This window comes from Zonotrichia leucophrys, chromosome 1 (assembly GCF_028769735.1).
Source record: "Zonotrichia leucophrys gambelii isolate GWCS_2022_RI chromosome 1, RI_Zleu_2.0, whole genome shotgun sequence".
Lineage (NCBI taxonomy): Eukaryota > Metazoa > Chordata > Aves > Passeriformes > Passerellidae > Zonotrichia > Zonotrichia leucophrys.
In genome coordinates this window covers 83,447,673-83,464,692 of record NC_088169.1, presented here as the reverse complement: position 1 = coordinate 83,464,692, position 17,020 = coordinate 83,447,673, and the positions used below count along the sequence as shown (strand labels likewise).

The 17,020-nt window shown below is 40.0% G+C and overlaps 1 protein-coding gene across 19 annotated transcripts in view; it reads left to right on the top strand.

Moving 5' to 3' along the window:
- The window catches only part of DLG2 (discs large MAGUK scaffold protein 2), a 990,031-nt gene that overhangs the window by 343,047 nt on the left and 629,964 nt on the right, over nt 1–17,020 (top strand). For 2 of the 19 annotated variants that reach the window (XM_064719632.1, XM_064719584.1), the window contains exon 1: nt 16,066–16,215. The exons of the other annotated variants lie outside the window; for them this stretch is intronic. In XM_064719632.1, coding sequence (XP_064575702.1) covers nt 16,081–16,215 — 135 coding nt within the window. In that variant the 5' untranslated portion in view covers nt 16,066–16,080. Of the gene's footprint in view, nt 1–16,065; nt 16,216–17,020 lie in introns of those variants that run through there. 19 annotated transcript variants of the gene reach the window in all.

Below are 17,020 nucleotides of genomic sequence, written 5' to 3'. Positions count from 1 at the left end.
CTGCTTCACTGTGGCTCCAGTGCAGCAAGTCCTCAAGCACTAACAGAATAGAAACTGATGGCATTGCTTTTTGCACAATCACCAACATTGTCTGGGAAAATATATTGTATTCTCTACCACAGCTAGTAGCTTTAGATTTTTTTTTCTTCTTGATTTTCCTATATTTTGGGATGACTTGGCAATCAGATAGCAATTCCACAGAAATTAGAATAGGCTGCAGAATTTGGCATTAGTGTTTTGTGGAAATTAGAAGGCATTGTTACATGTCTGTGTATAAATTCTAGCTACACTATTTCTGTCTATACTACAGGAAATGATGGCCCCCACAGCTTTCAAATGTGTTCAGCTTGCTTCCCAGGAGCTCAAGTTACTGTCTTGTGAGGAGCAGCGAGTCTCATGAGGAGGACTGAGGTTCCTGGGGTTGTTTAGCCTGGAGAAGAGGAGGCTCAGGAGACGTTCTCTCTCTCCAAAATTCCCTGAAAGAAGGGTATAGCCAGGTGGGGATCACTCATTCCTCCCAGATAGCAAGTGGCAGGATTGGAGGAAATGGCCTCAAGGTGCACCAGGGGAGGTTTAGATTGGATACTAGGAAAAAAAATATTCCCTGAAAGAGTGATCAGGCATTGGAACAAGCTCCCTAGGGTGGTAGTACAATCACCATGCCCAAAAGTCTTCTAAAGGTATGTGAATGTGGCACTTGGGGATGTGGTGATGAAGGTGGTGCTAGGTTAGTGGATGGAGTTGATGATCTTAGAGGTCTTTTCCAGCCTTAATGATTCCATTATTCAACAAGGGATTGTTAATTGCCTTTGTGACTCAGAAATGGTTAATTACTCAGCCCAGTTTCCTTGGTAGCAGTAATAATGATCTGGCTGTATTTATACAAGCAGAATGTAATATCAATGAATAATTATTTTTATTGCATTGTTTGTCAAAGATTAAAATAACTCCTGGCACATCTGGGAAAAGTGTTGAGTGTCCTCAAAGTTATACCTCAGAAAACATGGTAAAAAACATTTGCTTTCTGAAAACAAAGCAAGTCAAGGAGCCAATCCAAACTGACTGAATGGGAATGGAAAGCAGTAAACCAAAAGTGGTACAGACAGAATGGAATACAAGACAAGAAACAGGCTGAAGATATAAAACTATTTTTGTTAAAGGAAGCTAAAGGCAGCTACACAATTTCTGAGGCTGCAATGAGAGGAAAAATGTGATTAGATGGAAGTGCTTTTTACATCCTGGGATCTGCAGCTACAAGGGAATATGCTAGTTTGGATACACAGATGCAAGTATCAGAGAAGGACTCAAATAACACTATAAGCAGTTTTTCCTAAATGCTTTTCTGAGTGCAATACTGTAACTAGCCAATGTGATGTCACCCTTGGGTAAATAAAAAGAAGAAAGAAATGGAAATGTGGTCCAAGATGTTATAGCACTAATAAGATACTTGCTAGAATTTTATCTAAGTCACTATTTTAAGACAGATGTGGAAACAGTGGGGAACATGAAAAAGAAGAAAACATGAAAAAATTGATCCTTCCCAACAGGCTAAAGGATCTCAATCTATTTCATTTGCTGTGTGGGTGGATTTGATTACAGGACTTGTGTTCCTTCTTTAAGGGAAAATATGAAGGTTTTCTTTCAATTCACTAGAAAATGTTTAAAATTACTCAGTAACATGAAAGCAGAAATGAGATAAGTTAGCACCACTTCACAGTGAGAGTAAACATTAGAGAACCTTACTAATTCTTAAAATGAAATTAGATAACCTTCTTTAAAGATCTGCCTTAAATATGACTTCTGGGAGACACCCTGAGCCCTGTGCTTGCAGGGGCCTGACTACCTCGTTCCTTCTGACCCTGCTGTCAATGAAAAAATGAAAATGAAAATGTCTCATTTACTCTTTTAATGGGTTGTAGCCAGAACAGAGTAAGATCAGCATTGCTTTCAACAGGCTTCTAATGCTTCCTGGTCAATATGAAGGTAATAGTTCTCATTATTGTCTTAATGACTTGTCATCTATAGCTATAGATGTATAATAGCTATAATTAAATGCTCATATATATTCATATGTACATATACTTATAAAATATGTATGGATATATATAATACTGAAAGCGTCCCTGCCCAAAGCAGGAGATTTGGAACTAGATGATTTTTAGGGTCCTTTCCAACCCAAGCCATTCTATGATTCTGTGATCCTATGAATGGGATCAAGACACTCTTTTTGTTTTTTTTTTTTTTTGCACATTGCAAAATGTAGTGTGTACCCCATGAAAATATGAAGTATTAGATTTAAAACTAGGAATCTCTGCTCCTGATGTAGTGTGTAATTATGCTGCACAAATGTATAATTATAAATGTTATGCACTCCTGGAAGATAAATCTATCAATGGATAGTGAATGAAGTGATCTAAGTATTGTGATTATGTATGTGGGGTTTTTTGTTTGTTTGTTTGTTTTTTTTTTCCCCTAAAATCTTTGCTAAATATTCATTTGAACCAGAAGACTAGATGAGGTGTTTCTGTGATTCAGGTCAGTAGCCATTCTGTCTTTAAACATCATATTTTAAGATTATCTAGTTGATCACAAGGTTCAGGAAGGACTATTTTCCATCATAATACAAGTTGAATTTGTATGCTCAGAAATTATATTTCCCCCTTTCCTTTAAAACACTGATGTTGAATGAGGTTGGAGACAGCATGTCAGATTGAGTAGGCCAATGCTTTAAGGGGGTATTGAGAATCCTCTGCTTTAAATTCTTGGCTGGTACATCTTAGCTAGCTAGTGAGGATTAAATATATCATGAGACTTGGGGACAGGACTGAATTTTCCACAAGTCAGATTAGAAGGAACCTTGGGATTTTTTTCAGGCTTTTTTATAGCTTGGACTATGGATAATTTCTTACCTAATCAATTCCTTGTTATTATTGAAGCCCAAGGTAACACTTTGTTCTTTTCTATCCCCTACCTATGGCACTTAATAATTTAGTTTTTCATGGGCTGAAATTATGTAGTTTAGCTCAAATAACTGGGCTCAGTACAAGGTAAATGGAAGAAAATTAATGTCTTGTGCTACAGAGCTCAATACGAGGTGTCTAGTCATTCTGGTATTAAACCTAAAACATTGCCTTAGCAAATTAATTTGGTATGAAAAGTTAAAAGTGGAAGGAATTTCAGAAAGATTGTGGAGAGTTTTCCTACAAACTTTAAAACTGAGCGTTAATTTTTGTTTTGTTCTGTTTCTGTTTTGTGACTAACTCAGTTTGAAATCAAAAGCTTTCTCTAATGTTTTCTGTAAATTTTTCTTTCAAATTTTCCATTTAGTTAAATGTACCTGAACCTTTAGGTCCAGAATATGTAATTCATTATTAACAAAAATGTCTTTTGAATGTGTTGTTCATTTTAGGGATAATTTGGGGCCAACCCTGAACCCTGCTATCAATAATTGAAGGAGAATTACCCATTTACTCCTTGGACAGTTAGCGTCAATTTGGCCACTGCGTAGTGGGACCAGGATGAGTTTTCTCATTGCTGTCATTCTTTGCCATGACAGTATATATTTATGATTATTTAAGTTGTGAGGTCTTTGTATATCATAATATTAACTGTGCTGACTCTGCCTACCCGATAAAGAAAGCTTTGAGGGAGGGAAAGAGGGAATCCTTTGTTCCCCAGGCTTGGTGATACATAGTGCCTGACTCCCCTAGAGCAGGTGTCTTCTGGAGCGTGTGTATCTGCCCTGGGACCTAGAACAATGGCACCTTCTGAAAATTTGTTTTCAATACAAAATACCAGTGCTCACAGTGCTGCAGTCCAGTTCCTTTCACAAGTGAGCCACAGCATCAGCAGAAAATGGGATCTGTGTGAGATGTGCTCAGCATGTGGGATGAGCTGGAGGACATATCCTTCTGGCACAATGCTGGGGACCTGGTTTAATATTTCCCCAGCTGGAATTCCAGTTTCAGCTCAAGGAGAACAAATGGGGTTTCATCTCTTTTTTTCCCAAAAAATGCTGTGAGATATTTAGAACCTTGTACTATCCCAACCTGGGATCAGCAAGTGAGCAGAGGAATTAAGCCATAGGGAAGAAGCCAGTGTTGATTGTTTCCCTGCTTGGATGGAGGAGACAAGTAGCTGGAAAAGAAGCAGCTTTCAAAGATAGCTCAGGTCCTGTTCTGGGTTGGTTTTTTTCTTTTCCTTTCCACATAAGAAGCTAAATATAACATGGAAAACTCAGTGATGGGTTAAAATTCTTGCCCTCATAAGGAGGAGTAGCCATCTCATAGTTTGTGGATATTGTCTTGATCCTGTGTCACAGTGGACCACAGTAAAATGCCTTCATCCACCTTTGTTCCCACTCTCCATCAAGGAGGCAAGCACAGTTTGGGAACTCAGCTCATTCTGTATCCATTGGTTGGTTGTGAATTTGTATTAAAGAACTAGCTCCAAAATAAAGGGTAACATGTTTTGGAAGGAGAAGGCTGGAGTTCAAGCATTGGTGTATTTTGTATTAGAAAATTACCATGGTTTTGCCTAATGTTTAGCAAAACTGGTTCATTTCAGTCAATTTTAGAATTGATTGAAGATATACAGCACAATTGTAGTATAATAAATAAAAGTAACAGTATCTGTTTTTGGCATATATTATTTAAGGTAAAGGATAATAAGATTTTTTTTTTTGGTGTAGCCAAGATTTTAAGTTCAGTCACCAGTGTGCACACATAGGGGATATTCAATAGGTATAGTAAAAGTTAATTAAATTTAAACATGTTATGATAGCTTGATTTGTTCCAAAAAGGACACGTAGCCTGAAATGTATCTGAGGAAGGAACTCATACCTTTCTCAAGGGATTGGGAAACCAGTATGGGATGTATGGCCACAAGAGTATGTGGCCTCCTATGGCAGTTGTATAAGAAAAAAACTTTCACATAGTGTTTGGTGAATGAACTACTTATTCTGTGTCGCTTTGGAAATGTTTGTTTGGACCAGTAAATCACATCCTGAGGAAATGGCTTAAAAGACAATTGGGCAAGATTAAACTTTCAGTAGAATTTAAGCAACTGAGTGTAAAGATTAATTGTTTAAATCACCTCCATGGCTCCCTAATCTTGGGCATAGTGAAAGAGCTGTAAAACCCTCGTTTTTGCCCATGGTCTATGTGTATGTGTGTGCCTGTTTCTGACAGGACCTTCATGTAGCTTTGCCATCTCTTCCACTCCAGTGTCATCTTCCCTCCTGGAATAATTGTTGGAGCTGGCTGGCTTTTTTAGATGGAAATTATTCGATTGCACAGAGTCACAATTATTCTTCTGCTTGAACTCTTCTGCTTGAGTTCTGTTTGAACACAGCAGCAGAAAAATCTGAGGAGAGAAACAAATGTAAAATTTTCCAATCCTGGAGAGCATAGGCACTTACTTTTACAAGTGAGCCACAGCATCAGCTGCCCTGCTGGTTCTGGGCTTCACCCCAGCAGTCCTGAGCCCCAGAAGCAGACAGCAAAGCCTGCAACTACTCTTTGTTTCACATCTATGCTATTAGAGCATGCTCCAGAACCCAGAAGATGCCGTGTCCCCTCTTTAAAGAGGGGCACAAAATTGGAGAAAGGGACTTAAAGCCTCATTCAGTATGTCAGAGTGAATATTTGTGAGTGTATAGGTGTGTAGAATAGCTCATGACCACTAACCTGTGTTAGTGGTTACTTTGGCAAGTAACCACCTAGTCTGAGACCAAAGATGAAACAAGCTGAGCTATTAGATGAAAGCACCTTGTCTCCATAAGCTCATGCACCTCATGTCTAGTCAAAGTAACTTGGCTACCTGAAAGAATTTGTCAGAGAAGTCCAGGTTCTGTCCACAGCAGGATGGAGGTATGAAATAAGTAGGTGGGCTTAGTGCAGCATCTAGTGGACAAGTGTCCACATCACAAAAAACCCTTGTGTTTCTGGCTGATAAGAAGGAAAAATCAGCAAAGGATCAAGGAACCATACAGTAGAGCAAAATCCAATTTAGCTGTAAGAAGCATTGCTCTTCCTAATGAGGCACACTGGCTAATGAAAGGAACTCGTAATATCATCCATTTTATAAATGTGAAATACACAGATAGAGAACCTGAGGCAATGTAGATTGACTTAAGTCAAAGTGAATTAAATCACTGGTCAGAAACATGAATTTAATCAAAAGCATGAAATCTTAAGTTAAACTTTTTTTTTTTTTTTAATTTTGTATGCATTTAATGTCCTAAGGAATTTTTCACAATTACTGGTCTAGTGACTTAATGTAATGCTGTGCAGACAGACAAAGTTTTTAAAGAAAATTTGGTTTTCCTTATTTCCTAGAGGGATGGATCTACTGATACTCACACATCCATTGAATAAATTTGATCACTTATAAGATATTTTCTCTGTCTTAATTTTTTTATTTTAAAATTAGATTTGAATTTAACTGGTGACTAATTCATTAGAAAGATGGTGAATTGAAAATCTGATGTGTTGGTGTCTACACAGAACAAAAAGGTAATCTGTGGGATTTTCAAAACCACTGAGCAGCCAAGCACTTCCCTTTCAATACTACCAGTGTAGCTGAACTAAAGCAGACCTGGGAGCTAGTCTTGGTAGATATTTTTCAAAGTCTTATGTTTTTAGGCACTTTCAGAAGTGGGTCATTTGTTCTTTAAATTTTAGTTACTGTAGCTCTCATATTCTCCTATCTGACTTCTATTTGTAAGTTTTAAAAGGAGAACAGCATGTTGGCTAATTAATTTCTGAGTTATTTTCTCAGATTTCAGTGGATTAATTCACATGATGAAAATATTCCTGTTGAATCTGATAGTAAATGAAAACTCAAAGAAATGAAGGCAAATGCTTATTTACACAACAAAAGCAGAAAGTAATGGCCTTTGGAAAACATGTAAATATTTGCATACAGTCTTTTGTAAAAAGTACAATACAGAGTAATTTGACATATTTATGAAGATCAAGCTGTTGTAAAAAAAGCAGCATTTTCTCAGTTTCAGCTGTTCCATTATGGGAGAAGGTAGCACTCCTTAACTTGTTCAAATCTGGGAATTAATAATTGTTGCAATACACTGTCTTATATCTTTAGTTGGTTGTAATAATTGTAGAAAGCCTAGGTTTAGCATAAACTGTTGCGAGTTTGAATTTTAAATGTAATAATTTATTGCATTTTAACTCTTAACAGATCTGCTTTCAAAAAGTTGTAGGGTTTGCATTTTTAAATTGAAAATATTGAACAACCCTGCTGAGCATGGGACTGTTATGGATCAGTGCCTCCTTTTCCTCATATCTTGTCCCTGCATGCAAAGTCTCTCCTCACCAAGGCCCCAGGCACACATCAAACATCATCACCATCTTCCCTCAGGCATGGGCAAACCCACTGGCTGCAAGAGGGAATTTTATGGTGGAGGCTCTATAGAGGTTGAGTCCTGTTTTCTTTCCCTCCTCCTCTCACCTGTGAGCACCAGTGCGTGGTGTTCACTGGTTTATTTGGCACCTCCGGGGAACAGACTGCGCTCATGGGTGCTCAGCTCAGGCTGCCCCTCTCATTCCCTACCAACATGCTTTTGATTGTGTGCCACTTGTACCATTTCTTTTTTCTCATTTGTGCCTTTATTGGTTTTGTCCTTCCATCCTTTCTCTCCCAGGGAGCTTTTCTGGTGCAGTAACAGTAGGACAGTTTGTTTATGGAAAGAGCGTATGACTGTGGTTGCTTTCTATTATCCTCCTGATCTCTACAAATCTCATCCTGAATTACATTCTGTTTGTAATCCAGCTTCTTCTAGGTCATCCAGGATGTTGTTAAAATTCAGTGGTGTCCATACATCTGCATTTTATTACCCAGTCAAGGCCATGGTTGCCATAAACCTATAATAAAATGAATAGTCATGTAAATGAGAAGTACCCATGGGTATAATTTTAAGACTTTTGACCTGCCTCCTCTTGTATCCAGGTTTCTGGACAGCTAGATAAGGCACAAACTAGTTGAATGACCAGACTTGGAGGGCACTGGTTAGTGGGTCACCCTCTACCTTGATGGCAAGCATATCACAAAAATCTATTCTAGGATCTTTGCTCTTTATCAACTGGTTTCTAGCAGAGTCTGGGGATGAGGAGCACATGCTCATCAGGTCAGCAAACACCACAATGCAGGGAGAAGTTGACATGATTAAAGGCAGGGCTGCCATCTACAGACCTGGATGGTATAGAGAATAAGGCCAACCAAAACTTCATTAAATTCAATGTGTATAAAGAGGAGCAGAGCCAGACTATCCAGGGAAGTGGTTACTTTCCTCTTCTCAAAGCTTGTTAAACCCCATGCATCTTCCAGTACAAAGCAGATGTTTATTAAATACGAGCAAGTTTAGGAGATGTCCACTGAGATGATCAGAGCTGGAGTGCTTTCCTTTTGCGGGGCTACAAAGACCAAGCCTCATTCAGCTTTCAGGAAAGAATGGTTTCAAGAGCAAATAATCACTGACCTGAATGGCACATGGTGGAAGGATGAGGGGTAATTTTCCTAGATTGAAATGACAGAAGTTCAGTATGGACATAAGGACACATGGTTCATGCTGCAACAGCCGAACAGTGGGCCAGGTTTCCCGGAGACGCAGTGCAATCTCCATCCTTGGAATCTTTCTGGACTTAACTGAAAAAAAGCCCTGAGCAACCTCTTCTGCCTGCATAGTTGATCCTGCTTTAAGGGGAAGTTTGGACCAAGGGCTGCCTGAGTTCCCTTCCAACATGAATTATCCTGAGATTCTGTGATCTACATTTTTCCTCATTAAATAATGCATGGCATAGAACATTCCTTGCTCCAAGTAAAAACATCCTAGTCTTCTATCTTCCTTTCTGTACAAAAAAAGAAACATTCTTAAAACTGTCAGATGAGAAATGTGTCTGTACTGAAAAAATGGCAATATATTGCTTTGTGCAAGATAGCTGTAAGAAACCTCTACAGAAATATCTAGTATCAGGAACGGTCAGTTCATAACTGTGTTCCTCTGTCTCAAGATATTTTTCAGGTTTTTCAGTAGAACAGAGCAGCAGAATTTAAAATCAACCCTCCTTTGGATGTTTCTAATATAGCCCTCCTTAGAGGATGTTTCTAACCTGCCTAATTGCACAGAAATGCGTTAAAATATGATCTATGTGCATCCTGAGATCTCAAATAAGAGGGACTGATTATGGGTGGAGTTTCCACTTCTGCTTAAACTCCTCTCTAGGGCGAAGTTTCAACTTGTTGATACCACTGCATCGAAACCTGCCCAAGAGCAGTTGGTGGGGGACTCCAGATGGGAGTTTCTGGCTGTGATACTCATAATGGATCAGCAGCCACAGTAGTAGATATAATTCTCCCATGGCTCCTGAATCCTGTTCAGCAATTCCTCTTTATGTTCCTGTGCCAAGATCTGACACAAGCTTCATGATATTCTGGCAGAGATGGGATGTGCCAGCAGAGAGGGAAGAGAAGACTGCCTGGGACATGGAGGGATAGGTACAGGTGGCAGGAAGGAACAGCTGACAGAGCCTCGGGATGTCAGCCTACCCTCACATGACTGCACCATCACCTTCAGTTACACAAGTGCTGTAAATAGTTCTCTTAATTTAAAGACAGCTCAGGTTTACAGATGGAAGGACCTCCCAGACGGTTGTTACCCAAGTATAGGATATGAACTGGTGAGGAATCCTAGGGGCAGCCAGTTTATCCTAGAAAAGTAATTTTTACCAGTAGCCAGAAATCTCATATGGATGTTAGAGGGAGGTTCAGCTGTGGTTTGCCATTCTGCCTTGGTGGTGAGGCAGTTTCCCACTTTTTGGCTCTTGTCAGTTCTCCAGCATGAGCCTGGCTCAGCCTGACAACTCCAATTTACAGAATAGCACCCTTTAAAGTTAGACAGTACCTAATTTCAATCTGCATAGATATGTGGAATATTAACACAAATATTTCCCATTAAAACCAAGTGCAGCTGTGTTTGTCCCTGGTACATAGATGGACAATTTGACTGTGCAAGCATTGTTAAACTCTGAGGAGCTGCATAAATGCTTCTTCTTTTAATATTTATTCTCATGTGCTAAATTGTTTAAATCTGTTGTTGCACATAAAGATCCAGCAAAGGAAGTAAAACTGAAGCCATATATTGGTGTTATCACTAGCAATATTCATCAAAAATACAAAAGCATCTTTTTGTGAGGTACATCGGCAAGCATAAATTGTGTACTAATAGTTCAGCAATTTCTTTATTACTTCTCTGCCACAACTATAAAATAAGTTGTATATCAGACTGATGCCAGAAACAAGCACAATTTCAGGTAAACAGCTGTCTAAGTACTGTTCCAGGAAATTTATGTAACTTTAGCTCCTTCCTATGGCTGAAAATGCAATAGTCTAAAACAGACACCACTATTGCACATCCTTAGGAATAAAGGTATAATTATTGGTTGTGGCTGGCAGTTTATCTTATTCAGAAAAGTGGTTTCCAATTAAAATAATAGAATTCCAGCAACTCACTATTTCTGTTAATCATCCAGAGTAAAACAAGAATTTATATTCACAGCTGAATGAATTGCTTTCTTTAAACACTGTAATTTTTAATAATACCTGAAGATGAGTTACCTATATTTTAATTAATATATAGATAAATATATATTTTTCACCTCTCCAGAACAATTTTCAGTGGACTGACTTTGATTACTAAGCTTTTGGGGGTGGCATTTTCATCTCACACAGTATAGCACAAATTTAATTTGCAGCAATCACTAAATAAAAGACAGAAAATTGTGATTGAGATTCTAACATTGGCTGCATGTACATGGATATTAACCTTTGAGAAATATAGGAAAGTTCATATGTTAGGAAATGGCAGAAATAAACTGAGGGAGGTATTTATGAGAGGAAAAAGATCTTTAAAATGATAATACTGGAACAGAGGTAATAATAACAAAAGCTGAAGACCACAGTCCTGCACATTCCTCTACCTATTTGAACTCATGGTCAAGTGACATCACATGTCCGTTGAGCATGTGATTGACTGTGTCTGTGCTTTTTTCCTGTGAAAAATGTGAGGGAATTTAATTTCATTTCCAGTAAAAGAGGAATTTCCATAGATTAACAGTAAACATATGGGAGCAATTTATTTGAGGCAAAATCAATTGCTAAATTAAGGTAATTTGTCAATCAACCTGACCCTTGAGTGTTCTCAGGCTGAAGGCAGTCACAACAGGGTACTCTGGCAAACTACCTTTGCTGAAGAGGGCTCTTGGTGTTTGAATGTCCCAGAACAAGACAAGAGTAATGTCAGAGAAACACAGAATCATAGAATTAGAATAGAATAGAATAGAATAGAATAGAATAGAATAGAATAGAATAGATTGGAAGAAACCTTTAAATGACATCTACTCCAACCCTTCTACAATGTTCAGGGACATCTCCAACCACACCCACTTGTTCAGAGCCCTCTCCATCTTGATCTTGAATGTTTCCAGGGATGGGGCATCCACCATCTCTCTGAACAAACTGTGCCACTCTCCTTTGTAAAAATCTTCTTCCTTACATCTAACTTAAACTATGGCTCCTTCAGTTTAAAACCATTACCCTTAGTCCTATGCCATTCTGAGCAAAGGATTAGTGATAAACACCATTCTGTAGTCCTGGAGATTCTGATTGCCACCTCTCAGCTGCCTCCTAGGATTTGATTACAATTCCTTCTTATGTATGGGGACCCATTGTCATAAAAATCCAGTGTGTCTCCATGTATATCTTTAGCTTCCCAGCTAATTCAAAGGGCCTCGTCCTCTGTACATGTTGCATAATGTAAATTCACTCTTTGACTGACTTTTGGAGCCAAACAAACATTTTGGGGCACATGCCATGACACAAAAATTGCTAGAGAAGAAAGTGCACAGTCTGGAAACTACAGAGTTGTCCAGCACAATCCCAGGATGTTTAGGATCCCCATACACCCACAGAAGAAGCATGGATTTCTAGTGTCATGGAAACCTGTGGAAGATCCGACAGCTACAGAAGCTGAGCTGGATAATGCTGCTGACCTCTTGGCCCTGGGACAGTGGAAGCTGTGGGAGAGATAAACTCAAGGCAAGAACAGAAGGGAAGACATCATGTCTGGTCCGTCTAACTGCTCTGACGAGAAAGAATGTAACAAGGACATTGCTAACACAAAAGAATGTAACAAGGACCTGATAACCAAAAAGATTGCATTGCTATGGGAACACAGGGGCAAAGGGGTCCCAGTGGAAAATTCAGCATTGAACTTAGAGAACTATAAATAATATGAGCGAGTTGTGTAATAAACTGGCTTTGCTAGTATAGCATGGTCCATGTCTTTCAATCCCCACAGAAACCCAAGATCAAGTGCTTTGGATGTGGCCTGTGTGAGTTGCAGGGGAAGAGCCCTGAAGAGGTTTCCTTATGAAGTATGCTGAATTTCTTGGCCTGAGTTAGATGCAGTTGGACATAAAATTTTTGTAAGGATCTAGAGCGTGTCTAGAAATCATAAACTTAACCACAATCTTTTTTGATTGCCCAGACACTGAGTCTTGCCTTGATTTAATTACTTAAGAATTTATCAGGATTCTTTAATTTCTACCTAGAACCATTGTCTAGGCCAATACCTGGTAGCAAAAAGTGACAACCATCAGATCTATAATTCAGAAATATCTAAAGAACCTTCTGGGTGACCACAAATCCATCAGTTCTTTTGATGATTTTTTTTTTCTCAGTTGTGGAGTGCTTAATTTCCATCATTCCTTACATGACTTTCATGGTCACCTATTCCATAACAATACATTAAATACAGGAAAAGAGGACATAAAATTTTCTCATTATTCCCATAATGGAATAATTTACTTAACTGAGAAAAAATGTAGTTGATACTCTAAGTAATGCTGTTCTTGAGAATCAACCCTAATCTCCACTATGAAGCGATAAATGAGTGCTAAAGGCTAAGTAGATTATCCCAGGAAAGTCTCCTTGAAAGTCATTTAACAGCTAATCATATGTTAAGGTCAAACATTTCCAGTTTCTCATGTCAAAAAAGCAGACGTCCTGCCTGATTTTCCTATTTTGAAACAATTTCAGGAGTATATCCAAACTGAAGGATTCTGCAAATGACCCCTCAGAAATAACCCTTCTCTGACATTTTTCCTGATTTTGATTTTATCTCAATTTGATTTGGCCAGTATCTGCCCCAAGGAGAACAGAGGCCTCACATATTTGGGAGAAATAGGGCACATTGTTTTCTTTTTGCTTGGCTCACATAAAATCCCGACTATGGCACCTACCCTGCCCCAAAATAATTTTGCAACATGGTTGAGGGGGAAAGAGCATGGAGCTCTGGGACACACGTGGGCTATGTTCAGTCTCAGTTCATCTTCATTTCTTCAGTCTCTTTAAACTCTATATTAAAGATCATCCTAACAACACTTAGTGCATTTTAATGTGAAGACAATCTAAGATAACTGTCCTGAAAATTTTAAGCAGCTCCATGAGGGAAGTCTACAGTCAGAGGAAGTGATTTGGGCAGTCCTAGAGGCGTGGCTGGCACAACCTGTATTCCATTTTAACTCACTTTTCCACACTCTATAGTCATGCCTCAGGGGAATCATATTTCATAACGAGAAGCTGAACACTGTAAAAGAGTATGATTGCATCATGATCTGTCTTGAAACCTATATTTTTTCTTTTCGTGAATGAAAGCACTTTCCTTCCAGAGTGGAAAGAAGCGCATGAATGTAGGCAAAGATGATGACTCACAGCTGTAAAATCTCTCACATGCATAATATTCATGAGCATGAAGACCTGACTGCATGTGGCTTCAGTTCTTGTAGGTGTGTACAAGCCAGCTGGGGCACTGATAGTGCTTTTTGCGAGGCAGCCCAGCGATGAGCACAGGCTGTAAAACCTGCTCAAGCAGCAGTGCAAGGCTTTGGGTGGCCAGGCCTTACTGGGTAATGGTTCCATGTCTATATTGTTTGCTGGCCTTTCTCTTAAGCTAGTTTATCTCCCCAGCTGGCATCTCTTTTTTTATTTGCACTGTAATCCTGACTCTGACTGGTACAGCTATATTTTCTAAGGTTTTGTTAAAAGATATATTTGAGAAGTACTTTGGTCCAAACAATACTCAAGTAAGAATGGAAAGAGATCGTGACTTTGCAGAGCTGTGAAGTGAGGCAGGTCAACAACAGGGGAAAGGGAAAGAATAGAAGAAGGATACTACTTCATTCCTTTTAGCAGCAAATGATGAAATTATTCACCCATTTTCCAGATGAAGGAAGGAAATTGGCAGTTTTCACATTACAGGAAGCATTTTAAAATGACATATTTAATCAGTAAAGTGACCTTAGAAATCTGAAAAGTAAGAGAGGCATCCTCTGTCTTTGCTGAGGTAGAGGAAGGAGCTGGAAGAGCCTGCCAGGGTTAGTGAGGATCAAACAAGCCATTCCAGACAGCTGGGTTGTTGTGTAAAACCACATTAAACCACACAGACTTTCCTGTCACACCATGAGCTGGTCAAGGCAGCGATGCTTGCTTCTGTATTTGTTTATTTATTCAATTTACAAGACACTTTGGTCAGCACACTCCCTTAGGGTACGTATAATAAAAACAGTACATCAATTAAATAGCGATGCTTACAGCACTGACAGAGTGCCTAACGAAGGACTTTGAATTCCTTTAGGCCTGTCCCTTTGGGGAATACTCAGCTTGTAGCTCTCACACATCTGGAAGGTTTGGAGGAAAAAACAGGCTGCCTGAATACATGGATGTACCTTGAAGCACAATTTGAAGGACAACAGGAGTTTCAGCTGTTGTCTGATTGCTGTAAGGGAAGAGAATTCTCCAGTTTGGAGCCCTGCATGAGAGAAACCTGAGATTTTTAAATCTATTTATGTACTACAATCACAAGTAGGCCCTAGTGGGTGTTCTTACTTGCCCTGTTTTTTAATTTTAATTTCAAACTTGTTCAGCCTACAAGGGAAAATCCCACGAGGTACCAGAATGCATCTATCTAACTAAAAATCTGGGCCTGGGTTGAGTAGTGCTGCAGCATCAACAACCTGGCAGGGGGCAGCCTCTGAGGTATCTTTTATAGCTCTTTGGTCAAGCACTCTAAGAGCTAAAAGTGTGATGTTTATTAAGGGTCCACCATAGAACAAAAATATGGTCTGAAGAGAATAAAGAGCAAATCGAACAAACCTCTTGTACCACTCTGTGAATACCAGCTCCCAGCCATGTGGCATGTCCCATGAGTCCCTACTTCCTACCTGTTGTCTCCATTTTATGGAGTGGCCAGTGGCCACAGAAGGAAAAATTCAGGACAACTGTTCTGTTTTCCTAATGGCAGTTTTTGTAGGGTGGTGATGGATCCAGACAAGGTGTCCCATCTTGTCCTTCAGGTCATGCAGACTAAGTGGTCCAGGACAAGGAGAGTTTTATTTTCCTTTTCAGACCCTGATTCTCTGCCAGCAGGACCACAGGAATCCAAGGGGAAGCCATAGCCTGTCTAGATGCATGAAAAGAAGCAGACAGTCAAAATCTGATTAAACCTGACTCTAGACTTTTCTTCTGAGATATCTTTAGTCATAAAAGCCACCATTATCGTGAAGATTGGTGATTTGTTATGCCTGTTTTATAGCATTTCCAACTTGAAATACCCCTGAGGTTGGCTTTGAAAAGCAGATGTTCATTCTTATTTATAAGCAGAATACAGATGTTCTGTGCTGTCAGAGTCAGAGGAACCTATAGATGCACCAAAAAAATCAGGCCAAGAGGTTTTTGGTCCAGGCACCCTAAAATCATGGGCTACTTCTACAGCAGGTGACATTAGCTCAGGTTATTTTCTGTACCTGTAAATCTTGACAGGTGATGTTTATTTGCTGGAAGGGTGCTTGCAAAGCTCAATTAGCTAATGCCTATAAAGTGCTCTGCAGAGATCCAGCACAGCCTCTGCTGGGGGCATAGCACTCCCCTTCCTTGCCAGGCTCAATGGGAGCACTGTTGCTTTAAAAAGGGAGCTTGTCCAAGCTCTCCTCCTCCACTGGATCTAAGATGGATGCTCCTGCTGCAGCAGAGCCTGTGAGCAGACTTTGCCCAGCCTGCTTTTTTTGTTTTTCCTGGAAGCTTGCTCCAGACAAGTCAGCTGCATTGCAGACTGAGCAGAAGCAGGAGGGCAGCTCTCCCCAGGTAAGCTACCACTGCCCCAAAGCTGCTCATTCCCACACCTGGATGGGGCAGCACCAAGGATGCTGCCATCATGAGAATTATGGTTCTCTCTGTCCGTCTGTCTGGCTGACTCACAACAGCTCTCAGCCAGGCAAGAGTCAAACAGCTCTGGTCCTGGGCTCTTTTGTGCTCCTTTCCTGGGTGACTGGTGTGAATTTAATTATGAGGAGGACAGGGAGGTTCCTGTTCCACAGCCAAAGCTGAGCTTGTTCCTGTTCCTTTCTGTTAGCATCGCTTCCATGTTGGCATTTCTGAATGTGCCGGTGGCACCATGGTCTTGGGGCCATTCTGGCAGCAGCCCCTTCAGCCTCTGCTGAGGAGATGGTCTTCAGTCACCACACAGAGCTGGGGGCTGGCTCAGGAGGGTTCTGCAGGCTCTCGTAGGCCTGCAGTCACTGGGAGCAGTTTAAGCTCTGTTGGCTCCTTTCCCTCAGGACCGCATTGATTTTGCACTAAGCTCCTCATCTTTGAGGCATTAAAAATGTCATCTGTAGAGGACTGTGCACTGGGCCCTCCTATAACTCTCTTAAGTTTGCCTTTATTTTGCCTTATTATTCCCATGGACTCTTTGGAGGACACATTCCCTTTATAGAACATCATTTTAGGAAGGTCTTTCCTTTCCCCTTCCCCAGGGTGATAGACATTGGAGGTAGGAGACATTCCCAACCAACACAGAGTTGGTGGTGTGCTTTTCCCTAATGTCTTCCATTTACAGAACTGTTCCCTTTGGCCAGCAGTGTCAGACCCTGTTTGTACTCTCTAGCCC